Source organism: Pituophis catenifer, unplaced genomic scaffold (assembly GCF_029215685.1).
Source record: "Pituophis catenifer annectens isolate HBS135680 unplaced genomic scaffold, rPitCat1.0.hap2 SCAF_3, whole genome shotgun sequence".
Taxonomy (NCBI): domain Eukaryota; kingdom Metazoa; phylum Chordata; class Lepidosauria; order Squamata; family Colubridae; genus Pituophis; species Pituophis catenifer.
Genome location: NW_027256883.1, coordinates 73,973,044 through 74,000,606, shown reverse-complemented (window position 1 = coordinate 74,000,606; position 27,563 = coordinate 73,973,044). Strand labels below are relative to the sequence as shown.

The window sequence follows — 27,563 nt, the reverse complement described above, 5'->3', positions numbered from 1 at the left end:
TGGAAAACATTAAATTGAAAATGAATACAGCAATAGAGAGAGATGAAGGAATTGGAGGGAGCAGGAAGGAGAGAGAGGGATGGAAGAGTAAGGAGGAAGGAAGGGAAGGGAAAGCAGAGTAGGAGAGAAGGTAAGAGGGGGGAATAGAGGAGGAGAAGGAGAAGGGAAGGGGAAGTAGAGAAGAGGAGAAGAAGGTGGGGAAAGTTGGAAGGAGAAGAGGGAGAGGCTAGGTTTGAGGAGAAACATTGTACAATAAAAAAAAGATGAAGTGGAAGAAAGGCAGCTCTGAACAAACAAATATATATTAGGAAAAAGAATGAATTGTTAAAGAATAAAAGAGGACAAAAATGTACAACTAGCAAAGTTAGAATTTAGAGATAAATGAAGAAGGTATTTATATATGCAAATATAGAAATACTGAGGTATATGCAAAAAAAAAGGAAGGGGGAAGACGATATTGACAAAAATTGTAATTGAGTAAAATTTGACTAATTGTATAAGATAAGAAACGATCAACATTCTGTTCAAAAAAAAAAAAGATGTGGGTGAAGGTGGGAGAGGAGAAAAGAAAAAAACCAATAAAACTTGTTTTTTTTTTAAAAAAAAAAGAACAGTTGTTGAAAGCAGTAAAACAGTATTTGCTAGAAACTGAATTTGGTTTGATAGGTTTAGTAGCAAATATTTGTTTATAACGTAATATCCTTTTTCTTTTGCAGAGCAAACATATAACGCCTGTTTGGCTTGTTTGCTTTTCACAATGAGCAGTTCAAGGAAATAAAAAAAGTTCTAGGCAAATTAGATAATAAAATTCTATAAGGCACTTTAGAAAGCAAACATTTTATAGACATTTAACATTACATATCTTTACAGAAGTTGTTGTATAAGTTACCTTATAGCATGCATTGTAACCATCTAAATTAACTTTATATATTCTGTTTTATAGGAATCAAATCATTATATAAAATTATTCTATTCTAGAAGTAATTCTTTAGAAAAAAGTGAGAAAACGTATCATTTTTATTTCATGTTGTGTGTAAGCACATTGAAAATGATAGCTTCTAGTCCAGAAAAGAATAAAATACAAATTGTGTTTTGAATCACCAAGTATTTCTAAGGGACGACTACCAACTAGAGTGTTAAAAAGTACTGAAATATTAAAAAGGGTTTACAGAACCTTCATATTCAGCTGTCTCAAATGTCCTAGTAGTATGAAATCTTAAGAGTTTCATCACATTTTTTTCCTTTCTTTTAGCAAAAAAGAAAATGGGGTTGTGCTACATTTCAAGCAGCGTGTAGCAAGATTAGAATCCCATCTTTTAAATGTCACTGGGCTCCATTTTTAAAGCACTCTGATTCTGAATCATGCCCCATGATTGAAATTGCAGCATTCTATACCAGCTGCAGTTCCAGATTATCTGCAAAGGAGCTGATGTTCAGCACATCTTAAATTGGGCACGATCCACAATATGGAGAATGCTGCCTCCTTTCCACTGTCCCAAAGGTGCTTTTTTTCCAAAGGCAGCTGGACTTTGTTTTAAAATAAAGTCCAGTTGCCTTTGGAAAAAGCACCTTTGGGACAACCATGACCTAGATGACTGAGAATCTCCATAGATTCTTTTCTACTGTGTCTCCTTGAATAAACTACTTTTTTTTTTTTTTATTGAAAAAGTTTTTCGAATACAAGTTTTTCCCCCTTTTCCTCCCTTCTTCCCTAACCCCCCCCCTCACCACCCATCCCCCCCTGTGACTTCTTCTTCACAACAATAAACTAATTCATAATTAATTACATAATATTTTACCATGCCCTTACTACTCCTCAAAATACTGACCCTTAGCATAATGTTCTTATAACTCCGCTTTTCTCCGCTTTTCACAATCTACCCTTTTTCTCCTCCCCCAAACTTATAAAATATTATTATTATTACAACAACATGACCTTTACTTTTATATATATTAATTTAACATTTCAAAGCAGCCTTCTCCAAATTTAACATTTATTCAGTTCTATCCAATTCTTCCACTCCCCGAAATATATAACTTAAAAATCCTTTTTCTTAAACTAATCAATCACTAAACTAACCTATTTCAACCCAGTTTCCTGCAAGATTACCATGCACTACAATTCTAAATATAATCCACTGCCCACTCTGCTAAAATATACATATGTCTATATATACGTTCCATTTTATAAAAAAAAGAAAAGACAATAACTTTAAATTTATAATTCATTTAGTATCTTCTTTGATGTCTTTCCACTAGATTGTTAAATCCGTCATCCATAATAGGGTAACATAGCATCCTGGTGCAACAGTTTATTCAAAATCTTCAGTCATCTTCTGCCCCCATCAATAATGAATATCCTCATGTATATATAAAAGTAAAAACAACCACCCGAGTGACATTATAATTATATTCCATATAGTTGTAATTGTGGTTTTCATCAGGATTATAAATCCCCATCATCTTAGTGGGTAACAGCCAGATCTTCTGCATGCCCCAGCATGACTCTCTTGCCTTGTAACTCAAAATAGATATAATATATTTATCGGTAAAAGAAATCCAAAATAGATAGTTCAAATCCAACGGTGTAAGGCTCTTTCCACATCCCAAAATCACGGCATTGCAGAGATCTGCCACTTTCCTCAAGATAGTATTAAACAATAATTCGCCACCAATATCTTTTCACATATTCATTTATTTATTTTTTTTAAAATCCCTGGCTTCACTGTTGCTTGGTTTAGAAACTACTATTTCTACGAGATCTGTTTCTTTTCTTTTTCTTTTGCGGGTTGCATTTCCATCCAGATTTCCTTCCTACAAGTTGTGTATCAGCTATTCGGTTGTCATTCTGCTTTGTAGATTGATCTTGTTGGTTTTGTTTTATTATCTCATATGTCTTATCCATCACTTGTATATCAATTAATTGATTTACGCACTTGTCTGTAGGTTGATAGTTCATCACATTAGAATCAGATGACACTGCTCTCAAATTTATAGACAGTCCAGCTGGGGTATCCAAAGAGTCCAAAGACAGTTTATCTACCACAGCCTCTGTAATTTGATGTTTTCCCTTTATTTCCAACTCCTTTTGCTTGTCCTGTGTTATGCCTAAAGATGTTAAGTTTATTTTTAAAATTTTTTGATAAAATTCTTCCGCTTTTTCGACAGTATTCAGTTGGTATCTTACTCCTTGGTATCTCAATATTAAACCAACTGGGACGTCCCACCTAAATAAAATATTCCTTTTTTTTAACTCATTCACTAGAAAACCAAATTTCTTCCTCTCCATTAACATCTTGGGCGGGAGTTCCTTAAAAATCCAAATCTTTCTTCCACGAAATTGCAAAGCAGAATCATAAGAATTCTGGACAATATTATTTCTAATTTCTTTGTCTGTAAAATAAATCACCACATCTCTAGGCAATTGCCTTTGTTTTGCCAACCAGGAGTTTATTCTATAAATTCTGTCAATCCTACAAAACACTTCATCAGGTTGAACCTTTAAAATCCCAGCCAGAATTTCAGAAGATATCCTCCTTAAATCATCTCTGTCATCTTCCTGCAAACCTCTCAGTCTAATTGCATATTCTGTAAAATTGTATTGGATCATTAAAACTTCTCTTTCAATCCTCTGTTGTACATTTATACATTGTACATTTTCTTCATTAACAGACTTTTGATCAGCCTCCATTTTAAGTTTGTCTTCTGAACTATTATCCTGAATGTTTGTCAAATCCTTTTTAATTTTTTGGATCTTGTCATCCAAATTCTCCTCAGTTTCTTTCATTTTAGAGTTAGTATTTGCTTCCAACTGAGTCATAAAGTCTGCTAAGCCTTTAGCTACTTTTAAAATCTTTCGATCCAAAAAGCCAAACTTAGATTTCACCAATTCACCAATTTCTTTGATTTCCAACTTAAATTTTTCAAGTTGCTGATTCACAATCTCATCCCTTCTTACAATCTCCTCAAGAAGAAATTCTATTATATTAAAGTCAGGTTTCTGAGACTGGAGAGTTAAAACTTGTTGATGTAATTTATTAATGGGGGAATCCCCCCCCACTGCCTGTTTGTCTAGTTTTATAAGTCTCAGTGCCATTTTTCCACGCAGACAAAATTTACTGGAAAAGAGAGAAAAAAAAACTTTTTTCCAACCAAGATCAATATCAGATCCTCAAAGAGAAAAAAAAAAAAGAAAAAAAAAACAGAAGTGAGAGTGAGATTTTGCCTTCAGTTACAGCCAAAAGTATTCATTCCGCTACTTTGTAATTGAAAACGGAAGGAGTTTCCCTTTCAGCCTCTCTTCAAGCCGCAGCAGCAATCGCCATTTTAAAAAAAACTTTTTTTCCCTTCACTTCACTTCTTAGGCAAAATAGAATAAAAAGAATACTTGCGCTTCAGGGTCAGAGGTCCAGCTCATATCTTCTTTAATTAATTTATTTGACAGATTTACAGGCTTGCTTTTGCCCCCTAGCTCTGCGTGTAGCAGAGATTTCCCAGAGCCCGGAGCATCGGCTGGGGATACGGGGAGTCTCTTCCGCTCCCTCCCAAAAGTAAATAAAAAACTTTTGGGATTAGGCAGAGGACTCTACCCACCCCAGCCGGCTCTATCTCCGTTTCCTAATGGAAACGGAGTTTTTTCAAGCCGCCATTCCGCTGAAAAAGGCGGCTCTTACAGGCAGTGGGTTCGACGATCCCAAAGGAGCGTCCAGCGGGGACAAGCAGCAAGCCGGAAATCTCACCTTGAATAAACTACTTTGAAGGAATAAGATGTGTTTCAGGAGGAAAGGACTTGAGGAAGCATCAGTCTCACACGGTACAAGTTCCCCCTGGCTGCACACTGCATAAACCACATTCACATATACAGTATCATGCAGTCATATAATTTCCTACAATGTTTCTTCCTTCTTTTTTTTTAAATCAAGTTTTATTGGATTCCCCCCCCCAATACACACCCACATATTTTATGAAACAGAGTATTGACCATATCATATCATATCATATCATATCCAACTTATCATATCCAAATATATTTTACTTAGTTACAATTTCTGCCAAAGTGTTCTTTTTCCATATTTTAAATCAAATCTTAATATTTCTATTCTTATTTCTATCAACAGTATCTTCTTTCACCCTCAAATTCTGTTTTCTCCATTTTTAATCATATATATTCTCTTTTAATATTTAATAATTCATTCTTTATCCTAATATATTTAAACATGTTCGGGGATGCCTTTCTTCCATTTCATCTTTATTGTTTTACAACAATCTTTCTTCTCTCTCTCTTCCTCTCCCTCCCTTCTTTTATCCTTCCTACCTTCTTCCCTACTCCTTCTCTACTTCCCCTTCCTTTCTCCCCGTCCTCCTTTCTTCCCCCCATCTAACCTTCTCTCCTACTCTTATTTCCCTTGTCTTTCTTCCTCTCCTCTTCCCTTTCTTCTATTCCTCTCTCTCTCCTTCTCCCTTCCTTCAATCTCCCTACTCCTTCCATCTCTCTATTGCTGTATTAATTTTCAATTCAGTGTTTTTTTTTCCTATGGTGTCCAGGCATCCCCAATTCTCTCCATTTATTGCATATATTCCTCAAGATTCCCATCATGTGTTTTAATTCTTAACAGTGTATTTCAACTTATTCCATTTTTACCTTAAAATCTTTCAACTTAAATAACCTTCCACCTCTTATTTTCTTTAATTCCTAATTTCTTATTCCGACTTCAATATTTATTTTTCTCTTTTCCTAATATTTCAATTACTTTGTTATTTTTACATATAGACCATTTCATATCTGCTGATCTATTTTACATTGAACAATATACTCTTTTTTTTTTTGTTTCTTCCTTCTTTTGCTCACTTTATACCTTCCTCTGTTCCCCCAGGCCAGCTATTGAGATGCCTTTTACTATCTAGGGCAGACTTAGGGAACAGTAGTAGAAGTTTTCATTCTGGAAGGACCAAGAAAACAATTGTGCATGCATGTGGAGATTGTTTGGGGGCGAGTGAAAAAAACCACTGGGAAACTTGCAAGAGGATGCAGCTACTTCAGTGTTCCTATAAGAATATCTGAGAAACTCAATGGGCTATATGATACAAGTTATCTTATTAACGTATTTGAAAAAAAGAATTCAACAGTATGCATTTTTAATACTTTTACCTAGTTAAATACCCCCAATAGATTCATTACAATTCACAGTATTTATCAAATATGGCAAGTAATCGTTGGGTATAATGATAGTAGTAGAATCCATCTGAAAAGGATCTTTAGCTGCGCTCTTCTGTTATTTTGGCTCTACATTTCTAATTATCTTGAGACACTTGTTCCCTGATTTTAAAAAGTAACTTAACAGCCAATCCTTGCATTTACAACTTTTGCAGGTTTGTAAAGCAAAGGAAAGTTGAAATAAGATCATAAGCATATTTGCTGTTTCACTTACTGACTGCTTTACTTAATGACTTAGTTGTGGGTCCCAATTGTGATCTATGCCATATAGAAGTAAAAGGGTAAAAAAATGGATATATGATATTTTTCGGAGTATAAGACACACCGGAGTATAAGACACACCTACCTTTTTTGGTGAGGAAAAGAAGAAAAAGAAATCTCCCTCTGTCTCTGCCTCTGAGCAATTTTGCCTCGTTGCAGCAAACAGCAAACAGCCTGCTTTACTTTCATTTTCGTTTTCAGCATAGCTTGATTAGCACAAAGGAAAAAAAATCTGCTCCAGCAATTACCTCTTTGCAGCAAGCAGCAGAGCCTGCGCAAAACAGCTGAGAGCAAATCAGTTGAGAGTCGGCAGGCCAATCCATTCAACTTGTGCTAATTAGGCTGTGCTGATGCTGAAATGAGCTGTTTTTTCTTACTGTTTGCTTGCAAGGAGGCAAGTGCTGCGAGGCAGAGGCCAAAGGGTGGGGGCCAGTGGGTGGGCGGGGCTACATTCGGTGTATAAGATGCACCTAAATTTTCACCCCCTTTTAGGGGGGAAAAAGGTGCATCTTATACTCCAAAAAATAGGGTAGGTAGATAATTGCTAAAACAGGTTCAGCTGTTTAAAAGTACTTGAAAAAAAGAAATTAGCAATATTTAAGTGAACAGTATGGTTTGAAGTGTGAGAATGATTCCAGTAGCTTCCAAGGTAGACATAGACCAGACTATCTTGCTAAATTTGTGGCTATTTCCCAGGTGTCTTTACTTCAACTACTTTCCAGGTAGAGTGTTTGGAAATATATTCGTGTAACTGAATGGAAAATTGTAGTTTGGTTTTGTCATCAGATATTATAGGATTTATACTTAACCATGTCAGCATATGTGACAAGTCTTGTTACCTTTTGGCTAGCTCACAAGCCTCTGTGATTCATTATTCACATCTAGAAGATTGCAAAAAGGTTGGTTTATAAATGACTGTGGTCCTAGTTTCTGTCTGAGGTTTTCCATTAATATCCTAAACTGGTTCAGTGTTAACATTAGTCATCAATGTAATTTTAAATTCACCATCTGGTTGGCAGAAAGTTAAGAACTTGAATTCTTGGCTGTTATTCTGTTTATAGCTGTCTCCAATCTCCTGCTAAATATTTTTAAGTATAGCTTTCTAAAATATTGTTGTTCTGCCATTTTGTGTGCTGTCTGAGCATGCAAAGCTACAATATTCTTTGTTTTTTGCCAAATGTATTCTGTGAACCATTTTGGCTTATTCATCAAAACATACTTAAACAAATCCTGGATTGTAGGAATCTAAAATAAACTCTTCTGGTTTGCCTTTTCTGAACAGTATGAAAAAGGACACATGTGGGTATCACATCATATCACATCACATCATATCAAACATCATTTTCCATATAAGCTTGGAATTCTTGGTAACACACTTTATTAAATACTCCAGTACATCAGAAGAATTATATAAACAAAAGTACCTGTTCTGTCTGTGTCATATTTGTCTGTGCAATTTTCCTTTCATATGGAGATGCTTGAAGACAATTCAAAATATACAGAGAGTATATCTTGTATTCTGACTGGTCAACACAGCATAGCAGTATAATGTTACTGTGGGAGTGCCCCTAGTTATCAGCCGATGTCACTTATAAAACTCAGTATGTATCCCTGTTACATATGAGACTGTTTGATTCAAATATAATTTATCTCCCTGCCAAATCTTGGCCAAGACAATAGATTAAGAACTTCCTCATTGAGGTATTAGAGATAAAGTTCTTGGAAGCTAAGCTTCTCAGTATAGATAGCGAGTCATTAATTCTGGAATAGTCTTGAGTGTCATATTGCAGAAGATTAATAAAACTATTCACATTTACCAAGCCATCAGAGTGAAAATTGCCATTGATAGGAAATGAAATTTTGTGGGAAATAAAGCCAACTGGTTTCTCTCTCTCTCTCTCTCTCTCTCTCTCTCTCTCTCCCTCCCTCCCTCCCTCCCTCCCTCCCTCCCTCCCTCCCTCCCTCTCTCTCTGCCTAGGAAGCAGGCTATGGAAAATCACTTCCAAAATCTTTCCAAGAAAACTGAAGAGACTTGTCCAAGCAGGGAAGAGAGAGAAAGAGAGAAAACGAGAGAACACATGATGAATAAAATTTGTGTTTTGGATTTGTGTGTGTGTGTGTGTGGCTTTATTGCTGGGATGTAAGCCTCCTGAAAACTGTTGAACAGGCGACACATGAGTGAGTGAGTGAGTGAATAAATAAATATATGAATAAACAAACAAGTAAATAAATACTAGGCCCAACTTAACTTGTTTTTATATAAAATGATACCACAAAAATGTTTTTGATATTAAATTAGTCTGAAGGTATAAGAACTATGAATCAAAATTACATTTGTAAAGGTTTAACTATAAGATTTTGTTTTAAATTTAAATAAGCAATTCTGGCATACAGGGTAAATGTAGTGTGTTTTCTATGATCAGTGTGTTTGTTTCCTTGGTTATTCATGGTATTTGTTGTGGCCCGCCAGTGGCCAGCAGAGCTGGCAGCAGAGTTGGACAGTAAGGAGGTTGGGGAGGAACCTGGGCCAGTCCTGGGTGCTAGGGAAAGCTTGGATGAGGGCTCTGCGTTGGAGGCAGAGAGGGAGTTAGACAGCAGCGAGGCAGAAAAACAGCTGGAACATCTTCCCAGTGTGCGCATGCGCAGAGCTGCCAGAAGACAAGAACAACTCAGAAAGCAAGGTCAACTCGGGAGTAAAGCCACACCTTGGAGGTGATTGGCCCCTCCCATAGGAAATAAAAGAGGAGCGAACAGGGAGTGGACTTTTGCAGGAAACCATTCATTCTGTGACTCTGAGAGACTTTGTTCCAAGTTTTGTCTTGTACTGTAGTTGGAAACAAGTTACGTGCAGCTTGCCAAACGAGATAAGGTGTGTTGAGAAATATTCCTTTGAAAAACTGTTTGGACAAACCTTGCTGACTGTAAATGAACGTAATTCACAGTCGTGTAAATAAGAGGTTTTGCCAGTAATTCCTGCCTCCTGCTTGTTAAGAGAGCCTAGATCAGAACAGTATTCACAGAAGACTGCCCCAATGCCAAAGTTCAAGGGCATCAATACTATTTCTCTCCTGCTTCTTCAAAATCCAATTTTGCTTCAATAGAGTGCTACTGGGAAAGGGATGGCCTGTATGATTTAGATTTAGATTTTTGTAGATATAAACATAGTAATTTTTCCAAGACCACCATTGCTATTTGACCAAGAAGTAGTTGGCAATGTATTGCTTGACTGGTAGTTCCTTTATTATTGATAGTCAGTCTTAAAAGACAGAAGCTATCCACCACCAGCATATATTTATTTTCAATTTTAAGACAGTTTAGAAACACATAAATGCTGTCGTGTGTGTTCCCAAAAGTAAAATAAAATCTTCAAGTAGAGCTCATTTTCTAATGACTTTTTGGACACATTGATGAAAGAATTAGGCAGCACTACAGAAGCAGGCTGCCATCTCCTTCTTAAGGGATGTTTTTTGATTTCCCAATTGATTGATGGATTGATTGATCAAATTTTTAAGGCTGCCCATCTTACAAAAATTACTCTGGGCAATGTACAAAATTATAAAACAGTAAACATATAAAAAACCAGTCATTATTAAGAAAAATGAAAAATCACAAGGATAAAAGAATAGATGTTAACAGCAATAATGGAGCCATTTTAAGATCACACCATTTAGCATATGATAGTGATTTTCCTTGAAGATCTCCCATGTGAGCATACAATATCTAATTTGCCTCCAAGTCCAGAGATGGTTGGCCATCTGCTGCATTGATTTTCTAAACACAGTTTCTTCTGCTAATGAAGTCTGGGTTCCATATTAGCTTGGCCAACTTCTTCAATAAAAACTCTGTTTATAGAATCACGTACCCCACTAAGATCTATGAAAGATGTGAACAGGTGTTTACCATCTGTTGTATATTTAGTAATAAGTGGGGTAGAACGAAGCAGTTGCCTTTTATGGAACCCAGATCTAAATCTAGCCTGATCTTCCACTAATATGTTCTTCTATTGAAAAATAATCCGCACTAATCAAGTGCTTTATTACAATGTTCCACAAGAAGAGCTGTGTCAGAACATTATTGCAAGAAGTATAAACACACTGCTGCAGCCCAGATCATCAGAAAAATGAAATAGATAGCCTATACAACATCTCCCCCCCCCCAAAAAATGGATACCCAAGCAAATTTATCAAAATGTTCTTGACCACTCAACTCAACTCAACTCAACTCAACCAACTCAACTCAACTCACTCACCACAACACAACACAAGCTATGGAAAGGTACCACATATCAAAAACATTTTAGAAACCACCAATAGACTATTATAACCACATAGCATCACCATAGCACACAAACCAATTAAAGCCCTCAAAACATTTTAATAAACTGAAAGACGTAGTAACCCAAGAAGAAAAAACAGGAGTCATCTACAACATATAAGAACTGTAACAGTCACTAGGTAGGATAGACAGAAGACTAGCTGTAATGGAATGTGTGGATGACCTTGAAAGAATTGCTATTAGGAAACAATCAGACAGGAGGCAAGAGCACCCGTGGTTTAATAGTCAGAGAAAGATATTTAGGAAGGACCCACTTTAAGGGATCAAGCTGTTAAAAGTGGTGGTGGTGAATTTGTATTTTCATACTTGCAAGTTTCTGTTAATAAAGAATTAATTCATCTTTCCTGTTTGGTTTAATTGGGACAATTGATACTAGCAGAGTGCAGCCCATCAACATCAACTAATAGTCAGAACACATGATGAAAACTCCTTAATCTCATAATACATGGACAGAGTTAACCATAGTTTCAGTTGGAAAACTGTGCATCCTAAACCAAGTTAAATCTTAAACCACTTTAAACCACTAAACCATTACTGAAAGCTTGACATTCAGTTGTATCTGTCCATTAATGGACACATAGAAATGAAGTACAGTTATATACCATTCAAAAGAAACAATAAAAGACTAAGAAGAGACCAGAATATTCTCTCCAGTAGTCAATACTCATATAAGCAAGGATTAATCCCAGACAAACAAGAAGAAAAAAAATATTCCAAGGAACTACTAAGGAGGAAACCACATATCCCCATCAACACTAGCAGGAAAAGCTACTAAATGGAGCAAACCTCACATTCACTAGAAGTGATGATAGTTACCCAGGACTCCATCATTTAACCCTGAACTATATACATTTTCTTCTATTGCAGTGTTCTTAATCACCCGATCCTCTACTTTTCTCGAGAGATGTTTTGCATGTATCTTAACTATTTTATCAATAAGGCTTATGGGTTTGTAATTTTTAGGGTTTTCCTTGTCTTATTTTTTTGTATATGGCAATTATGATAGTTTCCCTCTTGCTGGATGTTGGCTATATAAGTAAACAGCCCTTCCAGCAATAGAGCCCACCAGTCAATGTGTGTCCTGAAAAGTACTTGAAGTAGGAAATCTTTGATGGCTTTATTGGGTTTAAGTGACTGAATATCCTGTTTCCCCGAAAATACTACCTACCCTGAAAGTAAGTCCTAGCTTGATTTTTACACGTGCGCCCAATATAAACCCTACCCCCAAAATAAGCCCTAATTAAGATCACGCCCACTCCATAGTGCACGGGTAAAAATTAAGCTAGGGTGGGGATGGGGTGGTGGTGGAGCTGCCCTACTACCACCACAGGCGCCCCTGACAGGAGTGACATCGAGCCGGCCATGTCCACCCTGGCCACACCCACCCTGGCTATGCCTAGCCCAGCCCCCCAAGGTCAAACACAACCCTGATGCAGCCCTCAATGAAATCAAGTTTGACACCCCGGTTTACACTTTTCACTAATTCTGGATGGTATGATGGTTATAGTGTCTCTTGGATAGAGTATATAACATAAAATGCTCCATCTCAGATATCCACATTCTAGCCAGGTTATCAGAAAAATAACTGGCAGCTGAATTTCATCATAATCTTTGGTTTTGAAGATAAGATAAGATAATTGTGTTCATACAGTTTTGCTAAGACATGGGGCCACCTTGCAAATGCTTTAGTGATCTTTATTACCTGCACAAAATTAAAGGTTCATTATTTTTCTCTCTCTATTTCAGATTCTGGAAAAGTAATAGTGTATTTTAATATTGACTGTATTACTCATTCTTCACATATACTAATGAATTTAATGACATTGAGTGATGTCAGGAAGACACCAACTACCACAATATAGACACATCAGGCTATTGTTCTGTCACATAAAATACAGAACAGTTGAAGTGGCAGTAATAGTATATAGCTCAATGCCAAGTTACAAATTATAATTCTGAAGCTGTATGGGAATGTATTTAGTAAAATGTTCATATGATCATAACCAGAAAGTATTTTTCCAGTTTTATTTTGCTAACTGCATTTGTATTAGTAATTATAGAACCTTAAATTTAATTTACCTTTACATTTAATTTCTGAATTTTTAAAATACTTTTTCACTGATGTGGCAATCTTGAGGCTTTTTCCTACACACACACACACACACACACACACACACACACACACACACACACACCACATCCTCTCTTTCTGATCTAAACTGATGCTTACCAAAAGGTCATTAAACTCCTTCTTTGCAAGTCCATTTCCATACAGCTCTCCAAGAACTGTGAATTATGAAGCTGTTGTAAAACGTACATATAAAGATATCTGTCTTCCTTACCTAATACACTTCATTTCGCAACATGACAAATTAAAAGTAAGCAACAATAGCTAGTCTCAATGAATTAATTGCCTATTGTTCTGTATGCTGAAGAACAAAGGCATGATTTGAAGTGCTAAATTCCTCATTCTTGATTGATTAACATGTAACTGATTGAATGCACTGAACTTTCCATGTAGGCTGTTAATTACAAGTTCATTTCTGAGTTACAGTATTCTTAAGATGACCGAAGCTGACAGCTTCCACATAGAGATAAGATGGTCCTAACACTTTCATAACATTTTCCTATCTTCTCATTAGGATGGCTCATACTTGGCAGAGTTCCTGCTGGAAAAGGGCTATGAGGTGAGTGAGTAGTCTTGCTGACTGACTGCAGACTCATGGGATAAATTGGACAGAGCTTCCTTGTTGCTGTCACTCTCTGGTTATGTTTTCCATTCAGCATGAGATAAGAAATCAAAACGTTTGAAAAGAATGCACAACATGAGCTGTAATCATGCCAGTGCATTGTACTGTTTTATCATGGAGACTGCAATGGTGGAATCCCTCCGATCCTCAGGGTATAGCTGTTTTTCCACACTTCCTGCTTATTCAGATAAACAGCAGCCTGCGCAAAGCAAGGCTACATTAAATTCATGTGTTACGATGCAGGAGGAAAAAGTTAACTTATTTTGAGAAGGTATTTTGCAGGGGTGGGAGTTGGGGACCTTGAAAAAATAAATTGAATTGTCCTTCAGCAATTACGAAATGTTAGAATTTTGGGTACCGTAACGCTCTACCACAGAATAAAAAGCTGAAAAGTGGTACTTCATTAATGAACTTGATCCCTTTCCATTTAGCTGTCATAACAACATAATATGCATAATATAGCAATTCCTCCGTTCTTTAAAATGTTTCTATCATCGTGGCCAATACAAATAGTTCCATCTTCTGTGTTACTTCTAACACTATTCAATATATTTCATAATAGTAAAGTGACACTGCTACTTTTATATTTGCAACTTAGAAATCATGTCTTTTTAACATAAGCAAAAGGAAGAACAAGAGAGTGACTGAAATAAAATTAAGTAAACTGCCAGGTACTAGACGTAAAATATCTGCTTCACTGGTGGTACTTTCATTATAAATAATGTTCTGGAAGTAGTTTGCCACTGCCTTTGGTTTTCCTTTTTTTCTTTCTAGTCCACCTTACAAACCTGGGGTTTCATTGTGATCTGTTGTCCAGGTCTAATCCCGCTTAGTGCTGAGTTTGGCCAGGGTTGACCTGAAGACTTTTTTATTTCAGCAAGCCAGACTGGGTTAAAAATTTTAATTGGGTGAATTTTATGGGTAAGGGGTTTTAAATTGGAGAAGCCAAAGATAATTTAATTTTGTTTTAATTGTATTTTAATATTTGTATTGTGTGTTTTAATTTTGGCTGTTCACCGCCCCGAGTCCTTCGGGAGAGGGGGCGGTATAAAAATTTAATAAATAAATAATAATAAAATAAGGGTTGGCTAGATGTAAATTAAACATTGCTATTGGTTATATATCTAGATCAGGGTGGAAAAAATCAATGATTTTTTTAAAAAAATAAAAAAAATCAGATTTTTTTGATTTAAATCGGATTTTTTTGATTTAAATCGGATTTATTTTAATAAACTTTTGGGGTAAAAATCTATCGTAAGATAGTTTTCTATTTAAGATACATAAATAATTTAGTTTATTCAGCATGAAATGGAGCTTAGTTATGTAGCATGAAGTGTATATTCTGCAACACTGGGACTATCGGTGAGTCAACAGTAGGTCAAAGGAGTAGCAGAGATGACAGTTGCTCTTTAAAAATTATGATTTAAATCGAGTTGATTTAAATCAAGCCTTTTTACTAGTGATTTAAATCATGATTTAAATTGTGATTTAAATCAACTCGATTTAAATCAAATCCACCCTGATCTAGATAGCAAAAACCTTCTTCTTTTTATTGTTCAAGGAAAAAATCTGAACCCATGAAGAGATTAAGTACAAATTTAAGTACACATTTATAATTATATAAGTTATACAAGTTCCATGGGCTGGAGATGTTTGTCAGAAATGTCTAATTATTAAACAAGAGAAAAAGCATGGAGAAAGTGGGTGCCATTATTTTCATCCAGCTGTTTCCATTAAGTAGCTTTCCTGGATCTTTATGGCCCTTTCCTGTTTTTCTATTTGAATCAGACGCTTCTGTATCACAAAACTGATCTCACAACATCTGATATTGTGAAGCTTTATATCAAAAATATTTTCTGTACTTCTGTTAAATTGCAGGTACATGGAATTGTTCGTAGATCTAGCTCTTTTAACACGGGACGGATTGAACATCTCTACAAGAACCCACAGGCTCACATAGAAGGAAGTAAGTGCGTGCTGAAAGGTGAGAGGAAATACATAGAGGACATATGTGATTTTGTTTTTATTGCTAATGTTTGTATAAGATTTCATCAGATCACTGAGACTAATTATGTGAATGTCTTTTTTTAGTCTAGCCTCAATCCTTTTCTGAGAAATACTTTATAAAATAATGTTGTTAATTTTTGTTCATTTCAACTGAAACTGAATATGAAATGTTGATATCACTAATAATCTCTGAAAAAAGCAAAGTAAGAAGACTTTTTAGGATAGCAGCACAGGTTTGTCAATATATTGCAAATTATTTTCTTGACTAATTAGAACTAGTTCACAATTCTTTTCTTGGCCATATAAATTGCAATTTTGATCAAGTCCCTTTATGCATATCCATGTGAAATCAATAGAAAAAATGTTAGTAAAATTAATTTGGTGATCAGATATCAAAATATGAGCCATTACAGCAAGGCAGCTTGCTAACCAATCTTGTTGCTAACATCAGCCATTTCTAACAAACTAATATAGTGGTGAGAAGGACAAGGTCCTTCTTTACAGCCTAATGGTCATCCAGTTCCTTCATTTTCCTCTCACATATGTTGTCTAAGCAATGTTTCTGCATTTGTTCCTCTTCTTCCTCCTCACTCAAATAATGAGAGATCATGTGGCTTCCCTGTGCAGTTTCTTCAATGCAACTTATTTGATGGAATATGGAAATATTTCACTTGTATAATTGCTTGTGCTGATTGCTATCCTCCATATGGCTCTCACTGTAGCAAAAGGATCAAGCAATTGATTGAGAGGACCATCCACTAAGATGGCAAAAGAGCCATGTAGATAGAGAACCCAGTGTGAGGAAGGGCAAATGAGTAACCTCTTCCATCACCAGCCAAGTGAGTCACTTTGTCTTTGAAGAAACCTAGGTGCCATGTAGAACCTCATGTATGGGCTGGTGAGTGACCAAAGTGGAGAAGGAGCAGGTACAGTTAGGTTGAAATGACAACAGATTCTTAAAAAAATATCATATATGCATATCTGAAAGCCTGCCATTTGTACATATATAAAATCAAGGCCCAATCATAACGTGTGAAAATCTGTACACGTTATAGTTCTCTTCTTTATTTATCAATCATGAATATGTAAAATCACGTGATAATTAAACTGCAGATAATGAGGGCCATGTACAATTATATTTACAACTTACCTGACTTCACCCACATACTTATTCTACATTAGTACAGGTAGTCCTCGACTTACAGCCACAATTGAGTCCAAAATGTATGTTGTTAAGTGAGTTTTGCCCCATTTTATGACACCTCTTGCCACAGTCGTTAAGTGAATTTATTTATTTATTTTATTAGTCATATTTCTATGCCGCCCACTATTCGAGGACTCTGGGCGGCTTATACCAAAGACAATATACTAAATAGCATATTGCCCCCAACAATCTGGGTCCTCATTTTACCCATCTCGGAAGGATGGAAGGCCCTTGAGCCGGTGAGATTTGATCCCCTGAACTGTTGAACTAGCAGTAAGCTGAAGTAGCTGCAGTACTGCATTCTAACCACTGTGCCACCTCGGCTCATTATAATCACTGCAGTTGTTAAATTAGTAACAAAGTGGTTAAGTGAACCTGGCTTCCCCATTGACTTTGCTTGTCAGAAGTTTGCAAAAGGTGATCACATGACCCTGGGATGCTGCAACGGTCATAAATATCAACCAGTTGCCAAGCATCTGAATTTTGATCACATGATCATGGGGATGTGACAAAGGCCATAACTGTGAAAAACAGTCATAAGTCACTTTTTCAGTGCCGTTATAACTTTGAACAGTCACTAAATGAACTGTTGTAAGTCAAAGACTATCTGTAATTCAGGGAACCAGTTACAGAGCAGGAAAAATATAAGAAAATATATTTTGCATATTGTGACTTGTAACATAAATGGTTTTAGAAAAACTGAACTAAGAACAATATGTTGAAAATAAATAGGACTTTAAATGTTTTCAGTTGACTTTTTGTATCATATAAGTCATTTTATTTAATTTTTTAAATCATATTTTTTATATTTTTGTTGGAAAGCCAGTTGTTACAAAATCTTATAGCTCATTAATTTAATTAATGCAAATTAAATTTCAGAATTTCTATGATTTATCACTCAGTGACTTAAGCTGTAATCTTCATTTATTTATAGTTATAATAAAAATATATGTCTGCTTGATTTTTCAAGGAATTAGGAAAGTATATAATAGAAATGAATGCAACACGACATGAATTTTAACTTTTTTTTTTTACCTTGAAGATATGAAATTGCATTATGGTGATTTGACAGATAGTACTTGCTTGGTGAAAATAATCAACGAAGTTAAGCCCTCTGAAATTTACAACCTTGGAGCACAGAGTCATGTTAAAGTAAGTAATATTAATAAATCTCTTACAAAATAAATATGTGATTATCTGTTAGCAAAATGTGTAGTATATTTTGTTGCTACTTATTTTGTTAGACCCCATTTTTTAATTTTATTTTAACATATATCTATGAACAAAATTCTGAGAATGTAAAAATACAAAAGAAACCTTAAATAATAGTTTAGGTAAACAAAGGTTTATCAAACGAATGCTGGTGTGCGCATGCATATATATGCATATATGTGTGTGTGTGTGTGTGTGTGTGTATACTGTATATATGGGGAAGAAGCATGATTTGTGAGTATAAACATTTAAATAAATACAGCGAAGGCAGATGACTCACCTGTGGATTATTTAGTCATGTTAATTTCTTAACTGAAGTTTGATTGGAGTTTGGGATATTCTTTAAATGATGTAAAACACCCTTATGCACTTTTTGCAATTATTTTTGTTTCAGCAGTGCTCTTGGAGTTCAAAAACTTTTTTCTTGCAACCTTTCTCATGCTGACATAACCTTTAAATATCCATGAACATTATTTCTATAAAATACATTGATATAAACAATGAAGAATTATATATTCAGTATCTACAAACTGAGATAGATTCTCAGTTTGTTAAGGGGGTATCATTCCGTCACATTGGAAATGACAAAGCATGTCCATCCGTTTTATCAACAAAGTGGTGGCTTTGATACTTCTCTGAAGAGGGTGCCCTTGTAGGGGTCTCTGATCCCCCATGGCCATACATGATGTAGATTTCTTCCCTTTTCCCTTCTCTATTCTACTCCCGCTTACCTTTCAAACTTTCTTGCCACTGAGAAATTTCCGTCCTTATCCCTTTGTCTTTTGCTTCTTGATCATCAAAGTGTTAAGCACAGACTTTAAAATAATAGTAGTAATAATAATAATAATAATAATAATAATAATAATAACAATAATAATAATAATAACAATAACAACAACAACAACAACAACAACAACAATACAGCGGAGACCTCATTATTAAATGTTAAGCTTAAAAATCTAAACCTTAATCTTATAAAATAATGTAATGCATTTTGCAACTTTTTATCAATGTCATCCTTAGTATCAGTTACACAAGTTAAGCAATCTTACATTCATTAACATCTTAGAACTTTTATTTAGCATTGATTAGAAATGTTTTTCTCATATTCAAAGGTTTAATTTATCTAGATCATCACAATGTTAACAGTTTCCAATTTCTATTGTATAAATAACCCCTGTAGTCAGTTACAGTACAATAAAACAATTAATGGTAAAAAGTTTTAAGCCCAGAGATAAATGTAATCAGTTAGCAGAGGTCTTCAAACTTGGCAGCTTTAAGACTTGTGGACTTCAACTCCCAGACTGGCTGGAGAATTCTGGGAGTTGAAGTCCACAAGTCTTAAAGCTGCCAAGTTTGAAGACCTCTGAGTTAAAGGAATGAGAAGAATGATACTCTTACTGTTGTTCAGTGATGATGTTAATGATGACAGTGATGATTTACTATAATTAATTTAGTATTATTGCTTAAATTGCGTTGCCATCAAATCAGTGACTCTTTAACTGAACTCTTGGTGACTTATCCATACACGTTTATGTTTGACAGGTGTTTTGCAACTTTCCAGTCAAACATGTAGTTCTGGGCTTGCACGATAGCGTTCGGTACAAATATTAATCAGCCCTCATCCTATTTACCTTTCTGGGCTCTGGAACTGCTTCCTGCTTGTTAGTGTTGATTATTAATGGAAAGCCTATATTTGCTTCATATAGTCTGCGAAAGAATTTGGTTTCACATCATTGTTACAATGTACAATTATTGTTTTCTTTAGCATTCACCTAAGAAGAATTAAATTAAATTTATCCAATATAGAAATAAAAGATAATAGGTTGAATTCCAGTTAAGTAATTCTGTTTGTGCATCAAGACTTTTCTGTATATCTGTATCACATACATGTGATATATTCCCTTCCAAATGCTATTCCTGAATGTTAGAATATTCAAAAAGGCAGTGGCATGTTGGATGGGATATTGCAGTGCAAGAGGGGACATTATTCACTCATAGGATATTCTGCCAAGTTGAAATCCCTTCCACTCGAACAGGTTTGGATCCAATCCAACATTCTTTTTGTGTGTAAATGTTGGCCTGGACTTATCAGAGCATACAGTTGACACTTCTGTTTGCATGAGGGTTTTGTGTATGTGTCATTTCCACTGCCCCTTCAACCTATGACTGCATTTGAATGCCCTACTATAGATCAGCTTTCAAATTTTTGACAGGTCATAAGATCTAAGCAAATTTCTGAATGCTCAATGCAAAACATTTTACAAAGCTGTCTTTAACAAGTGTCTATATATGTTGTTTGTGCTTTCTGTTCATCTTTGTTTTCTTTTATTCTCATGTAACTGATTTGAATTATTTGAAAGAGTTGAGGAGTTATATGAAATTAAACAAGATAAATTCCCACATCACTGCCTCTTCTGTATTTAGCCACAAGATAAGGAATGAAGATGAATACATATATATATTTTTCTGTCTTTTTGGTGCTTTTTTGTCTCTACATCTGCATTTCTGTGTGTTTCTGTGTTTCGATACATACATACATTCATAATCGATACTTTTCTGTCACTCAATAATAGTAATAATTTTCATTGTTGCCTTTTGATTTTCTGGAACGTAGGAAATGTTATACTTTTTAATCTTGTAAAAGTTTTGCTAATAAATGTTTAGATCTGATATTTTCAATATTATGATTCGTCACACAGATATTTGGATTTGGAATATTCACCTATCAAATCCTTTCTAAGGATCTGGGATAGGCAGATATTGTTTGATGGTATTACAGATATCAGCATAGGATGTAAGCTGTTCTAAGTAAACCTGCCTTTTGCAATTGACTGATGGTGCTTTTGTCAATGCTGATGGTGTTCAAGTGAGGCTCCAGATGTTTTGCAATTGCACTCAAGGTGCCTATTACTATTGGTACTATCTTTGCTTGATTTTGCCACTGTTCTTCCACTTCTGTTTGCAAGTCTTTGTATTTTGTGATTTTCTCCAGTTCTTTCTCTTCCATTCTGCTATCTCCAGGTACTACATACAATGTCCACTATTCAGACTTTTTTATGTTTCTTATGACAGCTGTTAAATCTCGGGTGTTATGTAGTGGTGCTTATCTGTTGGAATATTATTATTATATTTTATAACTCAAATTCCTAAAGCAATTCACAGTTTATGAGACAATCTGGTATAGTGGTTAAAGGGACAACCAATTCGGACCATTTCGAGCGAACCGGTAGTTCTGACGATCAGCTGGCCCCGCCTACCCACCCCTGCCCTGTCCTGTCCTGTCCTATATTTCCTTCTTTCTGGCTCAGCTGATTCGCGCGGCACAGCTGATTTCTGCGCTTCTGCTGTTCTCCTGACTGGGGCTGCCTTAGAAGGTAAGTAGCTGAGCTTCAAATTGTTGTATTTTGAACACTGCACCCAAGCGTGTTAGGCGCACTCATCTGCGCTCACAGAAACAGTTGTTAAACTGGTTGCAGCCCACTACTGGGGACAACACTAGAAACTGGGAGAATTCAAAACCAATATAAGTATAAAGACAGTGGGGTGACTGGATCAGTCACTCCCTCTTAGACCTAGAAGAAGTAAGTGACAAAGCACTTCTTAAAATGTTACCAAGAAAACTATACAGATTTCTCCAGGCAGCTGCCTGGAATCCAGACTGACCTAAAGGTACCAAAATCTCCCAAATACAAAAACTAGCCACTAGATAATACCAATTCAAATAAATCTGAAATTCAATGCAAGACAGTTTTGGGGTTATGAATATTTTGTGTGAGATTGACAATTGTACCCACATTAAATCTTTTTATTTGTCTTTTATGTTTTTGGTGCCTTCATGCAGCTTTCATATATAGTTATTATTTTATAGTGGCCCTGTACATCACTGTCAGATAGTCTAATCTTACCCTGCATTTTCTTCATTTTGATGCAATATTGCTTGACTAAATAGGTTTTCTCCTTCCAGTTAATTTTATGTGAGCTCTGCTAAAAGTAAGGAAAATAAAGTAATAGGATGTTGGTCCGGTTTCCTGTAGGAAACCAACAAAGATAAATCATTCTTGGAATGGGTCTATCAAAGTCCAGAGAACATGGATAAAGTACTTAATCACAAATTCAGAGGGAAATAACTTTTAAAGTAGGTAATTACGTTGTACATTATTGTAGAACAAACAAAACCGCTAGATAAAAGAGAAAGGGTACATACTTCACTTATAAATCGTAATTTTAATGCAGCTTAGTGAATAATCTATCAAAAGAAATGCTCCAGGTAGTTCTTAACTTAGGACCATTCATTCAACAACCATTCAGAGTTTAGTGGTGCTAAACAAAGGGACTTACGACCAGTTCACAAAATTATGGATGTTGCAGTGCCCACGCAGTTACATGATCAGAATTTGGCTGCTTAACAGTCCATCCAAACTAATAGCAACAGGAGTACTTCAACTCCCTTCACCCACCTTATCTCCTCTCCCTTCTGTGTCCTTTTGGTCTCCCGCACTCTGCAGCCCCTATTGCCTTAGCTGACCTTTGCCGTCCATGCCCAGCCTGGTTATTCAGAAGACAATTGCTGGCTGCAAAGGGCTTTCTTCCCAAGGTCACATGAGCAGCTTTTCCAGCAGCTGCCTTACACTTATAAGACACACACTTATACACACAAACATATATTAAAATGTATTTTAATATATTAAAATATGATAAATTGAATGGTTATTATTTCCTACTTATAACAATCATTAGAAATGATTTAGTTTAAAAAAGTATTGAAACATCAATCAGCATTATAAAATATAATACCAAAATATTAATATTTTAAAAATGTAATTCTCTTCATAGGTCTTCTAAAATATACTCCCCAGTTATTGAGAAAACAAACTTAGAATAGAATAACAGAGTTGGAAAGAACCTTGGAGGTCTTCTAGTCCAACCCCCTGCTTAGGCAGGAAGCCCTATACCAGTGATGGCTAACCTTTTCTGGACTGAGTGCCCAAAGTGCGCATTTGTGTGTGCACGCAAATGCGCGTGCATGCCCCTGAATCCCCAAAATGCAATGCGTGTGCAGCCCCTATGCATGTGCCCCCATGCATGCGCACACGGCCCCCTGCATGCGCCCCGCTCCCTGCACATGCAGGGCAGAGACCCGAAAACCAGCTGGGCAGCAGGAGGCACACACATGCGCATGTGCAGTAGAGCTGAACTGGGGCGATGCTCACGTGCCATCAAAGGGCACTGCGTGCCACCTCTGGCACACGTGCCATAGGTTTGCCATCACGGCCCTATACCATTTCAGACAAATGGTTTTCCAATCTCTTCTTAAAAAGAAGAAAAAAAAGAGCCTTGAAAAGAGCCTGGTGGCGCAGCAGACTAAAGCACTGTTATTAACATCAAGCTGTCTGCAATTATTCAAATCTCACCAGGCTCAAGGTTGACTCAGCCTTCCATCCTTTCTAAGGTAGGTAGAATGAGGACCCAGATTGTGGGGGCAATAAGCTGACTTTGTATAAATATACAAAAGTATGAAGGCTATTGCTTAACGCATTGTAAGCCGCCCTGAGTCTCCGGAGAAGGGCGGCATATAAATCATTTTTTTAAAAAAAACTTCTAGCATGGAACATTCACAATGTCTGGAGGCAAGTTGTTCCACTGATTAATTACTCTTAACTGTCAGGAAATTTCTCCTTAGTTCTAGGTTGCTTTTCTCCTTGATTAGTTTCTACCCATTGCTTCTTGTCCTGCCCTCAGGTGCTTGGAGAATAGCTTGACTCCCTCTTCTGTGTGGCAGCCCCTGAGATATTGGAAGACTGCTATCCTGTCACCCCTAGTCATTCTTTTCATTAAACTAGACATACCCAGTTCCTGCAACAGTTCTTCATATGTTTTAACCTCCAGTCCCTTAATCATCCCTGTTGCTCTTCTCTGCACTCTTTCTAGAGCCTCTTTTTTATATTGTGGTGACCAAAACTGAATGCAGTATAAGGCCTTACCGAGGCATTATAAAGTGGTATTAACACTCCACGTGATCTTGATTCTATCCCTCTGTTTATGCATCCTAGAACTCTGTTGGCTTTTTTGGCAGCTGCAGCACACTGCTGGCTCATATTTTAATGATTGTCCACTAGGACTCCAAGATCCCTCTCACAATTATTACTGTTGAGCAAGATACCACATATATTGTACCTGTGCATTTTGTTTTTCTTGCCTAAATGTAGAACCTTACTTTTTTCACCTTTGAATTTTATTTTGTTAGATAGTGCCCAATGTTTGAGTCTGCCAAGAACTTTCTGTATCTTAAGCCTATCTTCTGGAGTGTTGGCTATTCCTGCCAGCTTGGTGTCGTCTGCAAATTTGATAAATTCCCCGTCTATCCCCTCATCCAAATTATTGATGAAGATGTTGAAGAGTACTGGGCCTAAAACAAGCCTTGGGGTACCCCATTGCATACTTCCCCCCATATAGATGCAGTTCCATTAAGGATTACATGTTGAGTGCAGTTGGTTAGCCAGTTACAAATCCATCTGGTGGTGATGCTGTCTATCCCACATTTTTCTAGCTTATCCTCCTTTAACTGTTCTGTTTTTTATATATATATATTTATAGAAACTGCTACTTTCATGACTTTTACTAGGGCAAGCATTATTTAAAACAAAGGTATGCATTTTATTTGTTTAAATTCAAAATAAATATTTGTTTCCAATATAAAGAAAAGTTTAAATTCAAAATAAAAGAACATTTCAAAGCACCTTGCATAATAATTGAAAAATCATATAAGACTAGAAATGATAATGGTTTGTTATAGATCATATAAGCTGTTGTGGGACTTTTTATATTCAAGGGTTGGAATATTTCCTCATGGAGTCTGATACTGGAATCTTACCAAAAGATTCTTATTAGTTGTAAGCCAAGGTTTTATTTCATACAAGGTTCATTAACTAACTTTGGGCCAGAAAAATGCCATTAAGCTTTGAATTTTCCATTTACAAAATGGAAATGATGACTATTTGAGGATGAGATAACAGTGAAGAACTAGCATGTTAGATACATATAGCCATGGGTACTGTTGTCATTGTATTTCCTTCTTATAACAATCATCATAAGTGATTTAGTTTTAAAAAAGTATTGAACTATCAATCAGCATTAGTAAAATCTCTGGACAACCATAGATGGAGTGATATAAAATCAATATTCACAGCATCCTGACAGAAAAAACAGGGGCATGTTTCATATGACACACAGGATATTTCTTGCAATCTGTTTTTATTTGACAAGTTTATCCATAGGATACCTTCATTTGGAAGAAATATAAAGCTATTTCTTCTCCCACTCTAGAGGTTCCAAGTTAATTATAAGTCTGTTGAGTGGTGGAAGAAGAAAAGGACTCCCATGATTTTCAGTCTAAGTTTCTAACCTTATATAATGGCAGATATAATTTTATTCCATGGCAGAGATCATTAAATTACTTAACCATCCTACCCATATAGGAGTAACCTGTTAGGATAGATTAAATCTATGCCCCTATTGTATGCATTTTAAAGCATTGTGATATGTTCTCTATAGAGAAATAAATTTTATTTTGAATTAGTGTTTAAATCTATGGGTAGTCCTTGACTTACAACAGCGATTAGGACAGGAATTTCCATTGCTAAGCAATGTGGCTGTAAACCAGTGAGGCTGTAAAGTACAACCACATTGCTTAATGACAACAATCCCTTCAGTTCCAGTTGCCATTTTAATTGAACTGCATGGTTATTAGGTGTGGCAACTTCCTGCCAATTTCCCGCAATGAAACTCAGTGGGGAAGCCAGTAGGAAGTTGTAAGTCCCAGGGCTGCAGGCAGGTAAGCGACTGCTATCAAGTGAGGAAGGGAACGAGAGGAGGGGTGCAGGAAAGAATCAGGGAAGGTGCAGAGTGGTGTACAAGAGGCACTGCAGGTTGAGGAGGGTGTAAGGGGGTATGCTAGAAGCACTTCGTGAGTCAGTGAGGGGGTGCACAAGAGGCACTATGCAGGTCAGGGAGGGTGCACAGGAGTGCGTGAGGGGTGCAAGAGGCATGAATCAGAAAGAGTGAGCTGTTCAGAGAGTATTGCATCCTTGCTTTATTCAGGCAGTGTTTCTGCTCAAGAGAGAATGGGAGGGGGGCGCACAGGAAAAGACAGACAGTTATTTTTACTAATTCTCTCTTCCCATTTTACCCATTGAAAACCTACTTTGGGTGTCAAGTAACAGTCCAGGGCACTATGACAGGGATCCCCAACCTTTCGGACCTCAGGGACCAGTAAATTCATAATTTTAAATCCCACGGACCACTAATATGATCTGCCTAATGACTGGGTGGGCATGGCTAGGTGGTCATGTGACTGTGTGGGCGTGGCCAACTTGATGTCACTCATGTCGAGGGCGCCTCGCCGGGCTCTACTCACCCCTCCCCTCCTAGCCACTCCTCACCTGCTTGCCCAGACTCCTTAGGGCCCCAAGAGGAAGCAGTTGTTGAAGCTAAGCAGCCACCATGAGAAAGAGTTGGCAAAACAGCTGGCTCAGTCCAAATTGGATCTGACCGAGAAGGAGGCTTAGCAGAAGCACCTCACTGAGGACTACGAGTATAGGCTTTCCAAGCAGAGGCAAGACCCGCAGGAGTGCAAGGCCAGCTACTGGCACCTGGAGGCTCAGCGGGCTGAGATGGTCAGTCAGTTCCAGGCCATGATGCAGTCCCACTGGAATGAGGCCCTCCGGCTCTTTGCCACCAGCGGCACTTCCCTCCAGCCTTCGCCCAAAGCCCCACACCAGGAGGCTGAAGCAGACCCCAAGTTGGAATTTCTATCCCCCTCCAACCCTCACAAAAAGACTTCATAGGGGGAGACCTTCTGCAGCAACACAAGCGTTCATTGCACGTATCTGGCCCAGGGGCCGTAGTTGGAGGACCCTTGATTTAGTGTAATATAAAAAATGCAAATAATTTTTCTGCAGACCACCAAAATTTTCTCATGGACCACCAATGGTCCACGGACCACCAGTTGATGACCGCTGCACTACGATATATAATGCTGCTGAGAGTTGGCCGAAATGATCTCCTTCCCTACTTGCTGGGAGGTGCTTCTTATAACCCTTGGTTTCTTTTACAAATGAATGAGCATGTCTGGATCCAAACCATAGTATTGAAATTCTAAGGTTGCAATTTTATAAATATTTACTTCAGTGAGAATAACATCAAAGCAAATGAGAATTGGATTTTGGTGTTAATGAATAAATACCTATTATTTATATGAAATTAATAACTAGGATTTAAAAAGTTTAAAATGTGTTTTCTTTATGTGACATGACAGAAAGAGAGAGAAAGGAAGAAATATCTGTATAATTTTTTTAAAACTCTCCTTCAGGCCTAAAATTTGCTTTAGGTAAGGTAAATACTAAAGATACAATATGCCAGTAATATGACAATAACATGTAAATGCTGTCACAAGAACATTTCTTCTTTGCCTCACTTACACTGAAGGACATATTTAAACGCAGAATGCCAGTAGAAATCTTTACATTTCTTTGTTTTCATTTGATCCAAGAAAATTCAACCAAAGATTGTATTTTTCAAA

General features: G+C 36.6%; 1 protein-coding gene across 2 annotated transcripts in view; it reads left to right on the top strand.

The window, feature by feature from the left end:
- GMDS (GDP-mannose 4,6-dehydratase) overlaps positions 1-27,563 on the top strand; it is a 276,482-nt gene that overhangs the window by 15,286 nt on the left and 233,633 nt on the right. Inside the window, exons 2-4 of one of the 2 annotated variants that reach the window (XM_070942551.1) lie at positions 13,453-13,497; positions 15,439-15,526; positions 17,814-17,923. In XM_070942551.1, the coding sequence (XP_070798652.1) occupies positions 13,453-13,497; positions 15,439-15,526; positions 17,814-17,923 (243 nt within the window). Of the gene's footprint in view, positions 1-13,452; positions 13,498-15,438; positions 15,545-17,813; positions 17,924-27,563 lie in introns of both variants that reach the window. The other variant, XM_070942550.1, reaches the window with a different exon arrangement.